This window comes from Manacus candei, unplaced genomic scaffold, assembly GCF_025592945.1.
Source record: "Manacus candei isolate 608988 ecotype Guabito, Panama unplaced genomic scaffold, ASM2559294v1 h1tg000119l, whole genome shotgun sequence".
In the NCBI taxonomy this organism is placed as follows: Eukaryota; Metazoa; Chordata; class Aves; order Passeriformes; family Pipridae; genus Manacus; species Manacus candei.
Window position 1 is genome coordinate 3,131,554 of NW_026138167.1, and position 12,932 is coordinate 3,144,485.

At 45.2% G+C, this 12,932-nt stretch overlaps 1 protein-coding gene and 1 long non-coding RNA gene across 4 annotated transcripts in view; one reads left to right on the plus strand and one right to left on the minus strand.

Moving 5' to 3' along the window:
- The window catches only part of TBC1D2B (TBC1 domain family member 2B), a 33,101-nt gene extending 27,007 nt beyond the window's left edge, over positions 1-6,094 (minus strand). The window contains exon 1 of one of the 3 annotated variants that reach the window (XM_051770495.1): positions 5,273-6,094. In XM_051770495.1, the coding sequence (XP_051626455.1) occupies positions 5,273-5,593 (321 nt within the window). In that variant the 5' untranslated portion in view covers positions 5,594-6,094. Of the gene's footprint in view, positions 1-5,034; positions 5,194-5,272 lie in introns of those variants that run through there. The other 2 variants (XM_051770494.1, XM_051770496.1) reach the window with 2 other exon arrangements.
- Positions 5,340-12,445, plus strand: LOC127462148 (uncharacterized). The gene is made up of 3 exons (XR_007900315.1): positions 5,340-5,437; positions 6,911-6,947; positions 9,107-12,445. It is a non-coding gene; the product is annotated as an uncharacterized LOC127462148 (long non-coding RNA).
- The last annotated feature ends 487 nt before the right edge of the window (positions 12,446-12,932 follow it).

The following is a 12,932-nucleotide window of genomic DNA, read 5'->3' on the forward strand; positions in this document are numbered from 1 at the left end:
CATGGGAAACCAGAGAAAAACATTTCCCCCATAAAAAAAAAAAAAGACCTGGCAAAAGAATAGCTTAGAACTGTCTGTAAGGTTTCTCACTAAGTGTCACAGAACTGGACACAGGGAAGCATCAGTCCCACAGCCACCTCTAGCAGCGTGGCAATGACCACAGCAGCTTTTCCAGGCCCCAGGCTGCAGTCCTGCAAAGAGCAACATCCCCCCGCTATTCCTTGCGCTCAAGGATTCCCTTTGCACTTTTAGCCAGTGGCTAAACCAGCCTTCACTTCTGCTCAGCCTGAGAGCTTCCATTTCCTTCGGATGGACTCACACACAGGCCTCCTAGAGCCGTGTTTTCCCGTGCTCCAGCAGAACCCAGCAGAGCTCCAGGAGCTCCACTGACACGGGATGTAGCTCCCGAGCATTCCCTGCTACCACAACACAGCTAACCAGGAGCACATCCAGTTACACCTGCAATTAACTTCTGCCCACGACTCCCTGAACTTAATGACCCTTTCTCACCACTTGGCCCGTTATTCTCTCCCCAGTCACCTTTGGAGAACCGGGAATTAATTTAAATGGAGCTGCTCCTTGTTGGCTGCTTTTAAATTCCCAGTTGCTCCTGCCCTGCCCCTTACCTCGCCTTCCTGCCTTCCCACGCACAGCCTTCCTTCTCTTCCAGAGTTCTCCACTCCCTTTGAATGGTTTTTGCTGAGTTTATGTAAGCATCTTAGTTATTTACAGTTAAAACACTATCCTGGAAAATCTCTGTTTAAATGAGTTTTGTTTAAACAAAATTAATCTTCGAAGCTGTTGTTTGAAATGGACAGTTTAAAAAAAACCCAACACACACGGAACATGTTACGTCTCCCTCTTCCCCCACTCCTAAACACAACAAATTTGCAAACTTTTTTTTTTTTAATTCACTTTACCTGTCCAAGAAAGGAACAGTCCCATGCTTGCCCCATTTCTCATGACTTCTCTGAGTATTTGGCTACTGCCCAGCACGAGAGCCAGGACATTTAACCAGCTGCAGCATCAACCAAATCTCACCAAAACATCCTTATTGGGACTAAACTATTGCTAAGGTGCTTTCTTACTGCAGAGCCACACCAGCAACATTTTAACAGAGAGAAAAAAACCCACCATGAATGCCACCCAAACTGGTGTAAAAAAAAGAATTACTACTGCAAACCTACAAGCAACAGTAGCAGCAAGAGACACTTAAGTGAAGAGACACACAGTACTATGCAGTTTTCAACTTCAATGATGGAAAATTATTATCATTTAATTAATTAAAACCATTCCCTATATCCCCCCACTAAGAATGATGCAAGAACTGCCACCTTCTGATGCACACACGACACAAGCAGAATGATTTGGAAAAAACAAACACCCTCTGGCTTCCTGTACCTGGACACACTAGTGGAACATGTATGCCAACATTAAACACTTTAATGAAGAGTGCAAAGAAATGCAACAAGACCTGATATTTTGAGGAATCTCATGAGAATTCTTGCCACAGTCCTCCTCTGAACACAGGGAAAGTCTCCCCTGAGCTTTTTTTTAATCACCAGAAAGTTTGCATTTCTTAAGATTTACTAATCCTGCTACACTCAAACAGCAAATCTGGAGCCAGATGGCTTTGTCTGGAGGGCAGCCCAACTCTTAATTAAAGCATTGCAACCACTAACCAGCAGAGTTTGAAGGAAAAAGCATCAGCTCAGGCAACAAATCACCCTCACAGCTGAGCCACCCTCTCATCTGCCTTAGTTCCCACAGCAATGCTGTCCAAGCTCAACCCCCCATCATTACCCACATCCTTCCAGAGCACTGACAAATTAGAGCAAAAGCTCCAAAGTAATCCTCCTTTCAGCAAGTCTGGTGTCCAATACTTCCAAGGATCTGGGCTCTGAAATCTGCAGTGCCTGGAATGCTGACACTCGGCCAATAACCCAGAAAAGATTTTTTTTCTTTCAAAAAATTCCTGTTCCCCTCCCAGCTCACCACTGTTCACAGAGAGGTCACCCACACTGGAGTGTCCAGACACAGTCCAGCATCACTGGCCAGTGTTTCTTTGTGTGTCTACAAGACACTGCTTTAAAAATATTTAGAAATATATATATACACATATATATTTTCCCCCCTTCATGAGAGGCCTCACTGTGTGCACACAGCCAAATGTTCACTTGACTGTATTACCAGCATTCTGTTACACCAAGTATCTGCAGGATCAGGATTTGCATGCCTCCCATAAAATATCCTCAAACATCATCTATCCATAATTCATAAAGTACACAATTTTCTGAGCTTCTTCACCTAAAGGAATGGTACTTGTTATATATATTTAAATAGAAAAGCTTTTTACACACACTTATGTTCTTCTACTGTACTTTAACTGTTGGAAACATAGAGAAAAGCTACAATCACACAAGTGGCAGGTTGGTTATCTACAGTCCTAAAATATGAAGAATTTACTTTATTTGCTGTAAAGGCAGCAATATGTTTCTCCCAAAATTGTTATCTAACTGAGAAACAAAGATTGAGTACATCATATATCCCTCAGCTCCCATTAAATGACAGAAGACTGAGCAATCCAGATGATGAAATCATTACATTAACCAAAAACTGAGGCATTATGAAAAATAATGCATTCCTCAACAGCACCATCAGTTTAATCTGGAATTTCCTACTGCTCTTCTGAGTCCACAATCCTGACTGGGAAAGGCCAGATCACAAGATGTGGAAATTTTGAACACGCAGCAAGTTGAGGAAAACAAGGCATGTGAGTGACAGGGTGAAGAATCCATTTGACTTCACCTTATTCCTCGTGCTCTGTGTGTAATGTTTTCTTGACAGACTAAATCACATTTGTTTTCAACAGGGGCTGGATCAGAGTGGGGGAGGTTTGGGGTTGATTTTTTTTTTTTTAACATTTTGAATTCTTAATTCCACATCTACCTAATTTAGCCAAAGGATGTTTTTAGAGGCCTTAAAGAACTACCATGGTGGGTAGAAGAAAATTAATTCCAGCTGCAAAAGCCTTGGTGAATCACATGGCCATGGAAGGCCAGTAGGTCCTGCAACATCCCTCAAGATCTTCATTAATTCCTGACTTAGTACACCAACACCTATAAGAGCATTTTTACAGACAATCACTCAACCACTTTAGGGCAATCATCATAACACAAGAGGCACACAAAGCAAAATCAGCTTTTTCTGCTAATTACAGAAACGAACTTGACTTTCTTAACTGGCACCTCTTCTCAATCCCCATAAGGGAAACCTGGGGAGAGCTCCAATCTATGCAGCTTCTTTCCCAGAGTACAGAAAAAACCCCTGATACAAAAAAACATGGGCAGAGCAGTAGCATCACAGACCAAAAGATACCAAGAAAAATATGTAGAAGGAAACCCCCTGTTCCTGATACTTCTGCATCAGTGTTGGGTTTGATTTGTGTCTTCATGACTGCAGAAAACACCCAAGGCTCCTCCTGTCTGCCTGTCAGACTAGTTATTTATTACACAGGTGGCAGATACTGTATCCCACTGCACTCCTAATCACAAATCCCACGGTCCTCAGTAAAGGCCCTCCTACTGAAAAAGGATCCTCACAACAAAAAACACGCATTAAATATCTTTCTGAAGATTTCCACACAAAAATCACTAAATGCTAATTAAAAAACCCAACTGAGCAAAACACTCTCCAGCTACCAAAAAGCAAAGCTCACACCAAGTCCGCAGCTTTAACTTGCATAACACAGATATTCAGGCTACAAAAGTAGATTTATAGAAAGCAATAAAGTCTTTGGTTAAGGCTATACAATGTGATTGCACTGCTTTTCCTTCACCAAATAAGTTAAAATTATTATCATATTAGTTTTCTAGTTAAATAACCTGCTTATTCTTCAGTAAAGTATGTTGATGATTCTGCATTTTGACGTTTCTACTTCTCAAAACAGAATGCTGAAGAGCTTGATACAATCACGTCCCACAATCTCAGCACGTGCTATCACTGCTCAGCTCTCCACTGTTAAGAAGTGTGTAAGAGATATCTTCCAATATTCAACAGCAAGTGGTACTGTTTAATAATTTAATGGATTATGCTCAAAAAGTACAAAATTCACATGAAAAGTCACACTCAATGCACAAGAACGTTCCTTGAGGGGCTCATCTGCCTCAACAGCAATCAAAAATCACGGATACTCGGGAGGATTTATTTCTTCTTCACTGAGTGGAAATGGTTTCCTCGGTTGTTTTTTTTTTTCCTAGGCGTGACAATAGAGGAAAGATATGTAAAACAATCCCCACATTCGCCTCTCGCCCTGCGAAGGTCCGAGTCCTTGTACAGATAAGGAGCCTCTGCTACTCTCAGGAAACAATTCTCCCTCCTCTTCCTTCCTCCCAGTGCAACCCAGACACAGACTTGTGCCACGCACCATCTTTGCAAAATAAACACCCCAACACTGGGACCCGGCCCCTCCCTCTCTGCCTCCAAAACCACAACCCACCAGATTTCTTCGGAAATCTTTTCCTTCCACCCACTCGTTTCCCCAGAAGCCCCTCAGCCCGTCCCGCACCGCGCTCGGCAGCGGCGTGTCCGCCCTCACAGGGGCGCTGGGGACACGGAGCCGGGCAGGGGACACGGAGCCGGGCAGGGGACACGGAGCCGGGCAGGGGACACGGAGCCGGGCAGGGGACACACAGACACGGAGCCGGGGAGGGGACACACAGACACGGAGCCGGGGAGGGGACACACAGACACGGAGCCGGGGAGGGGACACACAGACACGGAGCCGGGGAGGGGACACACAGACACGGACCCGGGCAGGGGACACAAAGACACGGACCCGGGCAGGGGACACAAAGACACGGACCCGGGCAGGGGACACAAAGACACGGACCCGGGCAGGGGACACCCACACCGACCGACCCGGGGAAGGGACACCCACACCGACCCGGGGAGGGGACACCCAGACACAGACCGACCGACCCGGGGAGGGGACACCCCCACACCGACCGACCCAGGGAGGGGACACCCACGGACCCGCAGCACACAGCGGGGACAGCCCGGCACTGCCGCTCCCGTTTGCGAAGCGGCACCTCCCTGCCTGTGCCAACGCGCCGGGGCACGGCGGGGCAGAGCGCGGGGCACTGCGGGCAAAACCCGCGGGCAGGGCACGGGCTGGGCCGGGAGGGGGACCGGGTGGGGACGGGGACTGGGCTGGGGCAGGACCGGGGACAGGGGCGCACCGGGCCGGGCCGAGGATGAGTCCCGGGCCTACCTTGAGCACGGCGACGGCCCCGCCGGGCCCGTGCACCTCGAAGGCGGGGGGCTCGTCCCCCGGCGCGGCCGCGCCCGCCTCGGGCTGGTGGTAGCTGAATGAGGCGGAGGCGATGTCGATGTGCCCGAGCGGCAGCGGCTCCTGCGGCCCCTTGAAGTAGTAGAGGTAACAGCGGCGCGGGTCGAACACGAACCAGCGGGTGCGGAAGCCGCGCAGGGGCCCCTTCCCCGACAGCTTCTGCAGGTACCCGCAGAGCTTGGGGCCGCCGGGGCCGGGCTGCTCCCCGGCCGGGCCGTCCTCGCCCTCGGAGCCCGCCGGCATCGCCGCGGCCGCGCAGGGAGCGGGGCCGGCCCGGCCCGCGGCCTCTCGGGACTTGTAGTGCGGTCCCGCCCCGGGGCCGCCCCGCCCCGGCACCGCTCGGACCCGCCCCGGCACCGGCCCCGAGAGGGGGGACCCGGCCCCGATCCCGGCCCCGGCCCCGATCCCGGCCCCGATCCCGATCCCGGCCCTGCCCGGCAGCGGCTCTGCTGAGGGGGAAGGCGCTGCCTCCCCGCGCTCCGCACGGACCGTGCGCTGTTACACTGCTGAGACCGCCCAAAAACGATCCTCCAAATGCTCCCTTAGCCCGGGGTCAGATTAACGCCCTTCTCCTGCAGTCTCGTGTCGTCTCCCAGCCCGAGCCCTGTCCCTGCCTGACAACGCAGCAGCAGCCGAAGGAGTGGGGGAAAAGTACGGAAAATGCAGAAAATGCAGGCGGCATCAATGGGTGAAAAGCTGCAGCTTATGGGGTTTAGACTCGTGAATGACCACGGACCAGACTGTGTTTTTATGTAATTGTTCCCTCCAGGGAACTTCTGCTGTTAGTGGTAGAGAACTTCTGCAATAGAAAACTTCACTGTGAAGACATCAAACTGCCACTGGTAACTTCACATCGTTTTTCCTTATGTTTGGAACACAGTGTGTGCCTGTTTCCTTCAAACATGCTCTGGGTACAAATACAGAAAACAGTCAGATGTGGCACATTCATCCAAAACTGGGAGGAGACTGTTCCATGTTTAATGACATTCAGCTTTTCACTCTCACCCTTAAATACAGCACAAAAGGGTTGCTGTCAAAATAGTTGTTACGATGGCTGGAGCTGATGTTTGCAATGGTGTTTTTATTAGGTTAATGCTATTTATGAAATAGGTTCCTCTGACTGAATTCTGACAGTTTGGAAGTTCAAGTTACCCAGAAATCCTAAATTCCCCAGAGCTTCTTACTCTGTCCTCATTTCTAAATGCCTTGATTCATTTCTCAGTAACCATCTCATCAGCCAGACAACATTTTCATTCCTTGCTAAAGGATGTAAAGGATATAAAACACCTGAATATTCAATGTGATTGTCCATGGGTTCTACCTGGAGGTTGCCATAAGGGACTGCAGAATTCCTGGAGTCCTCCCCTCCAGGTATCACCTACTGGTAAGGGAAGTGCCAAGGGAGGAGATAACCAGTGTTGGCAGAGAACAGGAGTGATTCCTTACAGCAACTGAGGTGTGGAGGTTATCTCCCCAGTCAGCTCACATGACATGAAGTTGGATCCACTAAAAGATTAAACATTGCAAACTAAGACTAATTTTTTCCCCTTTTTTTTTCAGGCTAGAATATCAGATTCTGTGATTCTGCTGTCAAAAGGTGAGGACTTCTTAGTAAATGCAGACAGTAAGAAGGGCTGATCCTGCTTTAATAACAGGCCAGTAATGTTTTTTCCATATATACTTCTCAGCATCTTCTTCCCCAAATACAGAGTATTCTTGCTCTTCTGGTGGCATCTTTCTTGGCAAGGTACACAGAGAAAACACTGATTCTCTTTAGAAGCAGCTGGTTCCTTATCTCAGTCATTTAGACAAGTTGAAGTGCCCCAGCACTTACCCCTGATCTCATCAGTTGGGTGAAGCCTGGCCTGGAGAGCACCCCTGACTCCTGCTGGCTGTCAGTGATTACGTCCTGCAGAAAATCCCAGAACCAGAGGATCCAAAATCCTCAAAACTTTGGGGGCACTACTTCTCTTTTTCAATTTTCTGTTCAGCTTCCTTACAACACACGGCAGGAGAACCCCCTAATTTCACAAATGATTCATGTAAACAGAAAGTTCCCCTTCTTGGGAAATAAGTTCCTTATTTCATGTAGGCCCTTTATTTTCACAAACAAATCCAGATGTGGACTGGTAAATAACAGCAACTTATGTCTGAGTTGTTGTGGTGAATATAAATGAAAACAATACTTTTTTCCTTTACCTGCTTCTTCCTTTCATGTTTTCCTGTCCTGGATGCACAGGTGACACAGATGACATTCTGTTGCTAAGAAATGTCTAGAACACAAATAAAAATAACAATATCACAAGACAGGATTTCCCCCCTGCCCAGAGGCAAGGGCCACTGAAGCTTTTGGGGTGCACATAACTTCTAAGCACAGTGCAACAGGCAAGTCAATGTTACACATACACAAACAGTGGTTATACTCCCAAAAGGACCACAAAGCTTGTCAGACATGAAAATACTTGAAATTCCCTTTTATTCTGATGTGTTCTTCTCTCCCAAAAATTAACTGATATTTTAGTAGTAGCACTTTTGGCTGACAAGGCCATCTACTACACATGAAAATAGAAATATATTTCCTCTCAAAAATGAGAGACTGGCCTAACTCTCTATAATTGTAATGGCTTTATCTCATAATGAATGTAAGCATTCACAGTTCTCAAATAAGATCACGTTTTATTCTGGAAAAAACAGGTAAATATGCAAGAAAAAAAAGAGAGTCTCTCATTACTCTGGAGGCAGAGAGAGCCCAGCTGGTGTGTGTGCCAGGCTCATGCTGTCATGTTTACAGAAGCACAGGAAACACCAATAAATTACAAGCAGCACATCTGTACTGCGCTTTTGGGAAAGTGAGATCACGCTCCAAAATTAGAGTGGCTGAGAGCATACACTGCTTCCTTTCACAAAACAGAAAGCAAAAATGACTTTGTCTCTTGTCTGATAACTTTTCAGAAGCAGGGATTCAGTTAGAGATGAACCCCAGAGTTCAGAGCTTGCACAGAACATCTGTCGGGTTTTGCCTCCCAGAACAAAGGACCTACAGACAACACTCCCCCCAAATCCTCTCCCCCCCAGTGTCAGTCCAGACCTGCCTGCTGGGATGTTGGTTTAACTGCTGCTTTTGCTGCATTTTGATAAACATTTTGCAGGTTCCTGCAGTGTGTTACCCCTGACTGTCACTGCCAAGGGTTGTGTACAGCACTCACCTCCTGTATTGCACATTATTGCAAAGGCTGAGTGGGTTTGGCCTGCTAGTATTTAAATTATTTGGAGGTGGGGAACAAAAAACTTTCCTCAGCTTTTCCTTTCACCAACACAGACAAACAGGCAGAATATTTTTCCAAATTGCTGTTCCTGATGCAGTCTGACATGTCATCCTGCAGGCACCACAATGCCCAGGAAGAACAGCATATTGTTACATTTCCAGAATATTTTGTTTTCCTATGTGCAAACAAGTCAGCCAAAGAATTCCACGGTCTGTGCTTTAACTGATGGCAATGTTTCCTTCTCCAGCATCATTCTTTAAACACTAGATGGTGCTCCTTTCCTCCAGCACATTCCCCATTTTTGTTCCCCTCTCAAAATGAAAAAAAGATGCAGTGAATAAGCAGGGAAGCTTACTTGCAGTTTCTGATTCAGTAGGAAAGATCTTATTTAACTTCATTTAACTGTCTCATCTAAGCCCAGTTCAGAACATGACAACATTAAATGCACTGATTTTACTTTTTTGTTGTTGTTGCACTGCATCTTATCAAGAACTCTTCGCTGTGAAAAGGCAACAATTATACAATTCAGTGAATGGCAGCATTGATTTCTGCTTGGACATCTGTGATCTGACTTGTGAAGATATCCAGGCAAGTTGGGAGCCTTGTAGAGGAGAGGGAGTCCAACTGGACCCCTTATGAATAGAAAAGCAGGAACTACTTAACTGGGGCAAGGAACTGAGCAATCCATATGCACATAATCGTTGGCCTGTCGGCATTCCTGTGGATCCAGGCTGGCTGGGGAACTGCTACAGTGCCTGACAGGAATGCTGAAGAGGGAAAACAGAAGAATTTACAGTACTGTTGTGGAGATTCAAAGATTAATGGGTAACAGATATAAACACATATAATGACACAATTAATAAAACATAATTGTTTCAGCTGCTTACAGTGGAACTTACTCCCATGGATATGGACTTCTTTATTTATATTATTATATATATGGATATACTTCCATGTAATACTTGATTTCCAGTGGAGAATCAAATAATATGTGAATATTTGAATATAATGGGGACTTACAGAAGTGCCCAGTCAGGGTTCTATGATAACCTAGATTTACACCAGATTACAACTGCTAAACAGCAGTTACACAGTCCATTAGTGTTTAAGTTGTTCTTCCTTTCAGCACATTTCAGAGGCCCAGCCAGTTTTCTCACCTGTCACTCACACTGTGGCCCCTTTCCTGACTTTCTTACTCATCTCTGACTCCACTGTGTCCTGGCTGACACCTTTTCACCTGCAACCACAAAACTACCTTTCTTCAGTAGCTCCTGCACTTCCACCTTGACCCAGGTGTGGCTCACTTCCCTCCCTCCACTGAAATCCCAGCAGAAACCTCTCCAAAGACAGAACAGCCCATGGCCAAGGTTCAGTGCTGCTGTGGGATAACTGCAGTCATGGGCATACTGGGAAACCTTCACTGTCTCATTCCAGTTGTCTTTCCCAGGAATTGCAGCAGTTCCCAGCCCAGAGCTCAGTGGGTGAGTCTGTATGAGCTCACAGCTCCAGTTTACACACAGCCCCAGTGCCACCAGTGCCCACTGCTGGAATCCTGATCCAGGTGTGTTTTTCTCTTTTCTTACCCTTTTATCTTCACTTGGAATGTCCAGAAAGCTCACATTTATCTCCCTAATCTTTAGATATTTAACTGAGGCTTAAATCTGCAGTGGCAAGTTCAGTGTGATCCACACATGGAAGGCATGTTGCAAGTGATAAATGTATTTGCTCCAGCCTCCATCTGTTATCAATGGGGAAGCAGCAGATATTGAGGGAGAGCAAACAGTTTCAGGGTTTGAACTTCAGTGGGATGAATTCCAGTCTAAATGCTTTGGACAGGGAGTTTCCTTTTGCTGGGAAAACCCAAAACTTTTGTGAAGTGCTTAACATACTAATTAAAAGTTACATCATTCACATCAGCTCTTTGCAAATAAGCTTTCTCCAAATAATTTTACTTCTTGAATTTTTATCTTTATCACAGGTCCATTCACCCCTTTGCAAGAAATAAATCAAATATTATAGTAAAGGCTAAATGTATTTGTCAAAGCTGAATGGGATTGAAAAAACTACAGATGGTTAACTGAAAAACACTTACCTTTGTTTTAAATAAAAATCAGTAACTGATACAATCTGACCTAAAAATAGGCAGATTTAACCAGACTATTTGGTCTAGAATCCAGGCTACATTTGTCACAAGAAAATTATTTTGCAGGAAATCTCTCTTGCTATTTGTTTCTGCTCAAGACAAACATTAGCAGAGCTGCTTTTCCTGTGGGTTTCTGTTTTGGAACTTCTGGCTTTGGCTTTGTATAAAGACAGGAAGCACAAGGAAAACTGAGGAAATACAGATTCAAGAGTAAGTCATAACATTCAAATCTAGAGCCAAACTAACCCCAAGACCTTTCCAGCTGAGGCAGATATCGAATGTTATCAAGTATTATCTAAGAAAATGTGAGGGGAAAATTATCCCATCATATCCAGACAACTGCTCTCCTGTATCCAATTTTGCTAGAACTATATATGCCAAATTTGCAATTACATCAAACCATGGCTTACCTGGCAGTGAGAAACACTTGTTCTGACCCTGTTGCACCAGTGTCAATGGAAATTCTGTAAAAGTCTAGGAAAAGAGATCCATATCCTAGAAAAAGACACTTTTGTTTGGAATCCTCTGAAGGCTTTGCTGAATTAATCTCGAGGGTTTCCCAGACAGCTTCCCAGTCACAGGACTGCTGTGCACTGCCATAACCCAGTTATTTCCTGCATGCAACATCTGCACACAGCAGCAGCTTTCCCAGAGGATCCCTGGGGAGTTTTCATCTGGAATTCATCTCTCACGAGAAGTGACAGGGTCTGGGGAGTATATGGCGACATCAGGTTTATTAAAACAAAGAACTTCAGCTCTGTCTCTTCAAATTTCTGTCTCCTCTGCTTGAAAAAGGGATAACTCCTGCACAGCACTCTGGAAAGGCAGCAGAAAGGAGAGAGGGCTGACAGAAGAGAAGGAGAAGAGAAGGAGAACCTGGGAGAAGGTTGATGAAAGAACTGAGAATAAGTAAGGAGTAATGAGGACAACTAAGATGGCTTAATTACTGCCAGGGCACTAAGTGTTGATCCAGGCTCTTCAGTCCCAAAGGAGACACAGTTCCCGAAGAAATAAGTGATAAATTTCCTGGAGGAAGGAGTAAAGGGGCAGGACATGAGGCAGTAACTGTGGTTACACCAAGGTAGGATTTCCTGGTTGTTATTCCTCTGTTCAGACATCCTCAAGGTATTGTCACACATTTGCAGTTACAGCTGACTAAACAAATTTAAGTAAAAGAAGAAATAACTCCCCCCAAAAGACCAGTTTTGGGACAAACTTAATTACATTAATTGCACTTAATTACACTAATCTTACAGCAGACAAAATGCCAGTACTTATAGTGGAATAACTTCCTTAACCAAGAAAAGACTCTTTCTCAGAGTCCAGACCCTCCTGTGCTTTTTGGAAGACTCTGGATACAAACTGTACATTGTTCCTTCTTCAGTAATGGACAAAATACAGCCTTTTATAAGAAAACTCCCTGCACTCACCCGTTGGTGATGCAGCAGTTTGGGCTCATCCTCTGTAAGAATCTATCCAAAATTTTGACCAAAATACCTCATACCTTCTTGTGAACTTTGGAAAAGCTCTCCTAAAAGAAAAAAATCTAATAGTGCCCTGCATTTTTTGGATTTCAACTGGATTGAAGACAAATACAATGAAGGGGAATTTCCACCCTCCAGTCCCAAAGCAGGGACAATATTCCAGAAGCACATCCAGCTATTTCCATTCTGTTCATCTGCTTTCACTGACCACGTGCACTCAAAGAAGCATCAGGCCAAAATTCCATTCTCAGTGGTACTGACGTTTGAATACATTTTTTTTCTGGTTTAAACAAACTCTTTTTAGCAGCTCATTATGCTCACGGATTAAAGATGCAAACCAGTCAAATGATAAATCCCTGCCATGCATCACAATCATAAATCAAAGCTGCCACCCACAAACCCCCAAACTTCTATTGTGAGCTAACAAAAATAATTTTAAAAAGGGATATAAATTATTTAATGAATTTAAAAAAAAAAAAAGAAAAAAAGGAGAAGAAAAACCAGGCAGCCAGCAACACTACTACAGTAGAAACATTAAAAAAAAGGATGATATTAGATGGAAAGCAAATCCCATTCACAAAAAAGAAATCACCTATGAATCTTGATTTAAAATTATTGCTACAATTGTCTTTTCCTCTTGGCCCTATAATACATTTCTAAGCTAAAGCAGAGTTTAGAAATTGGCTGCC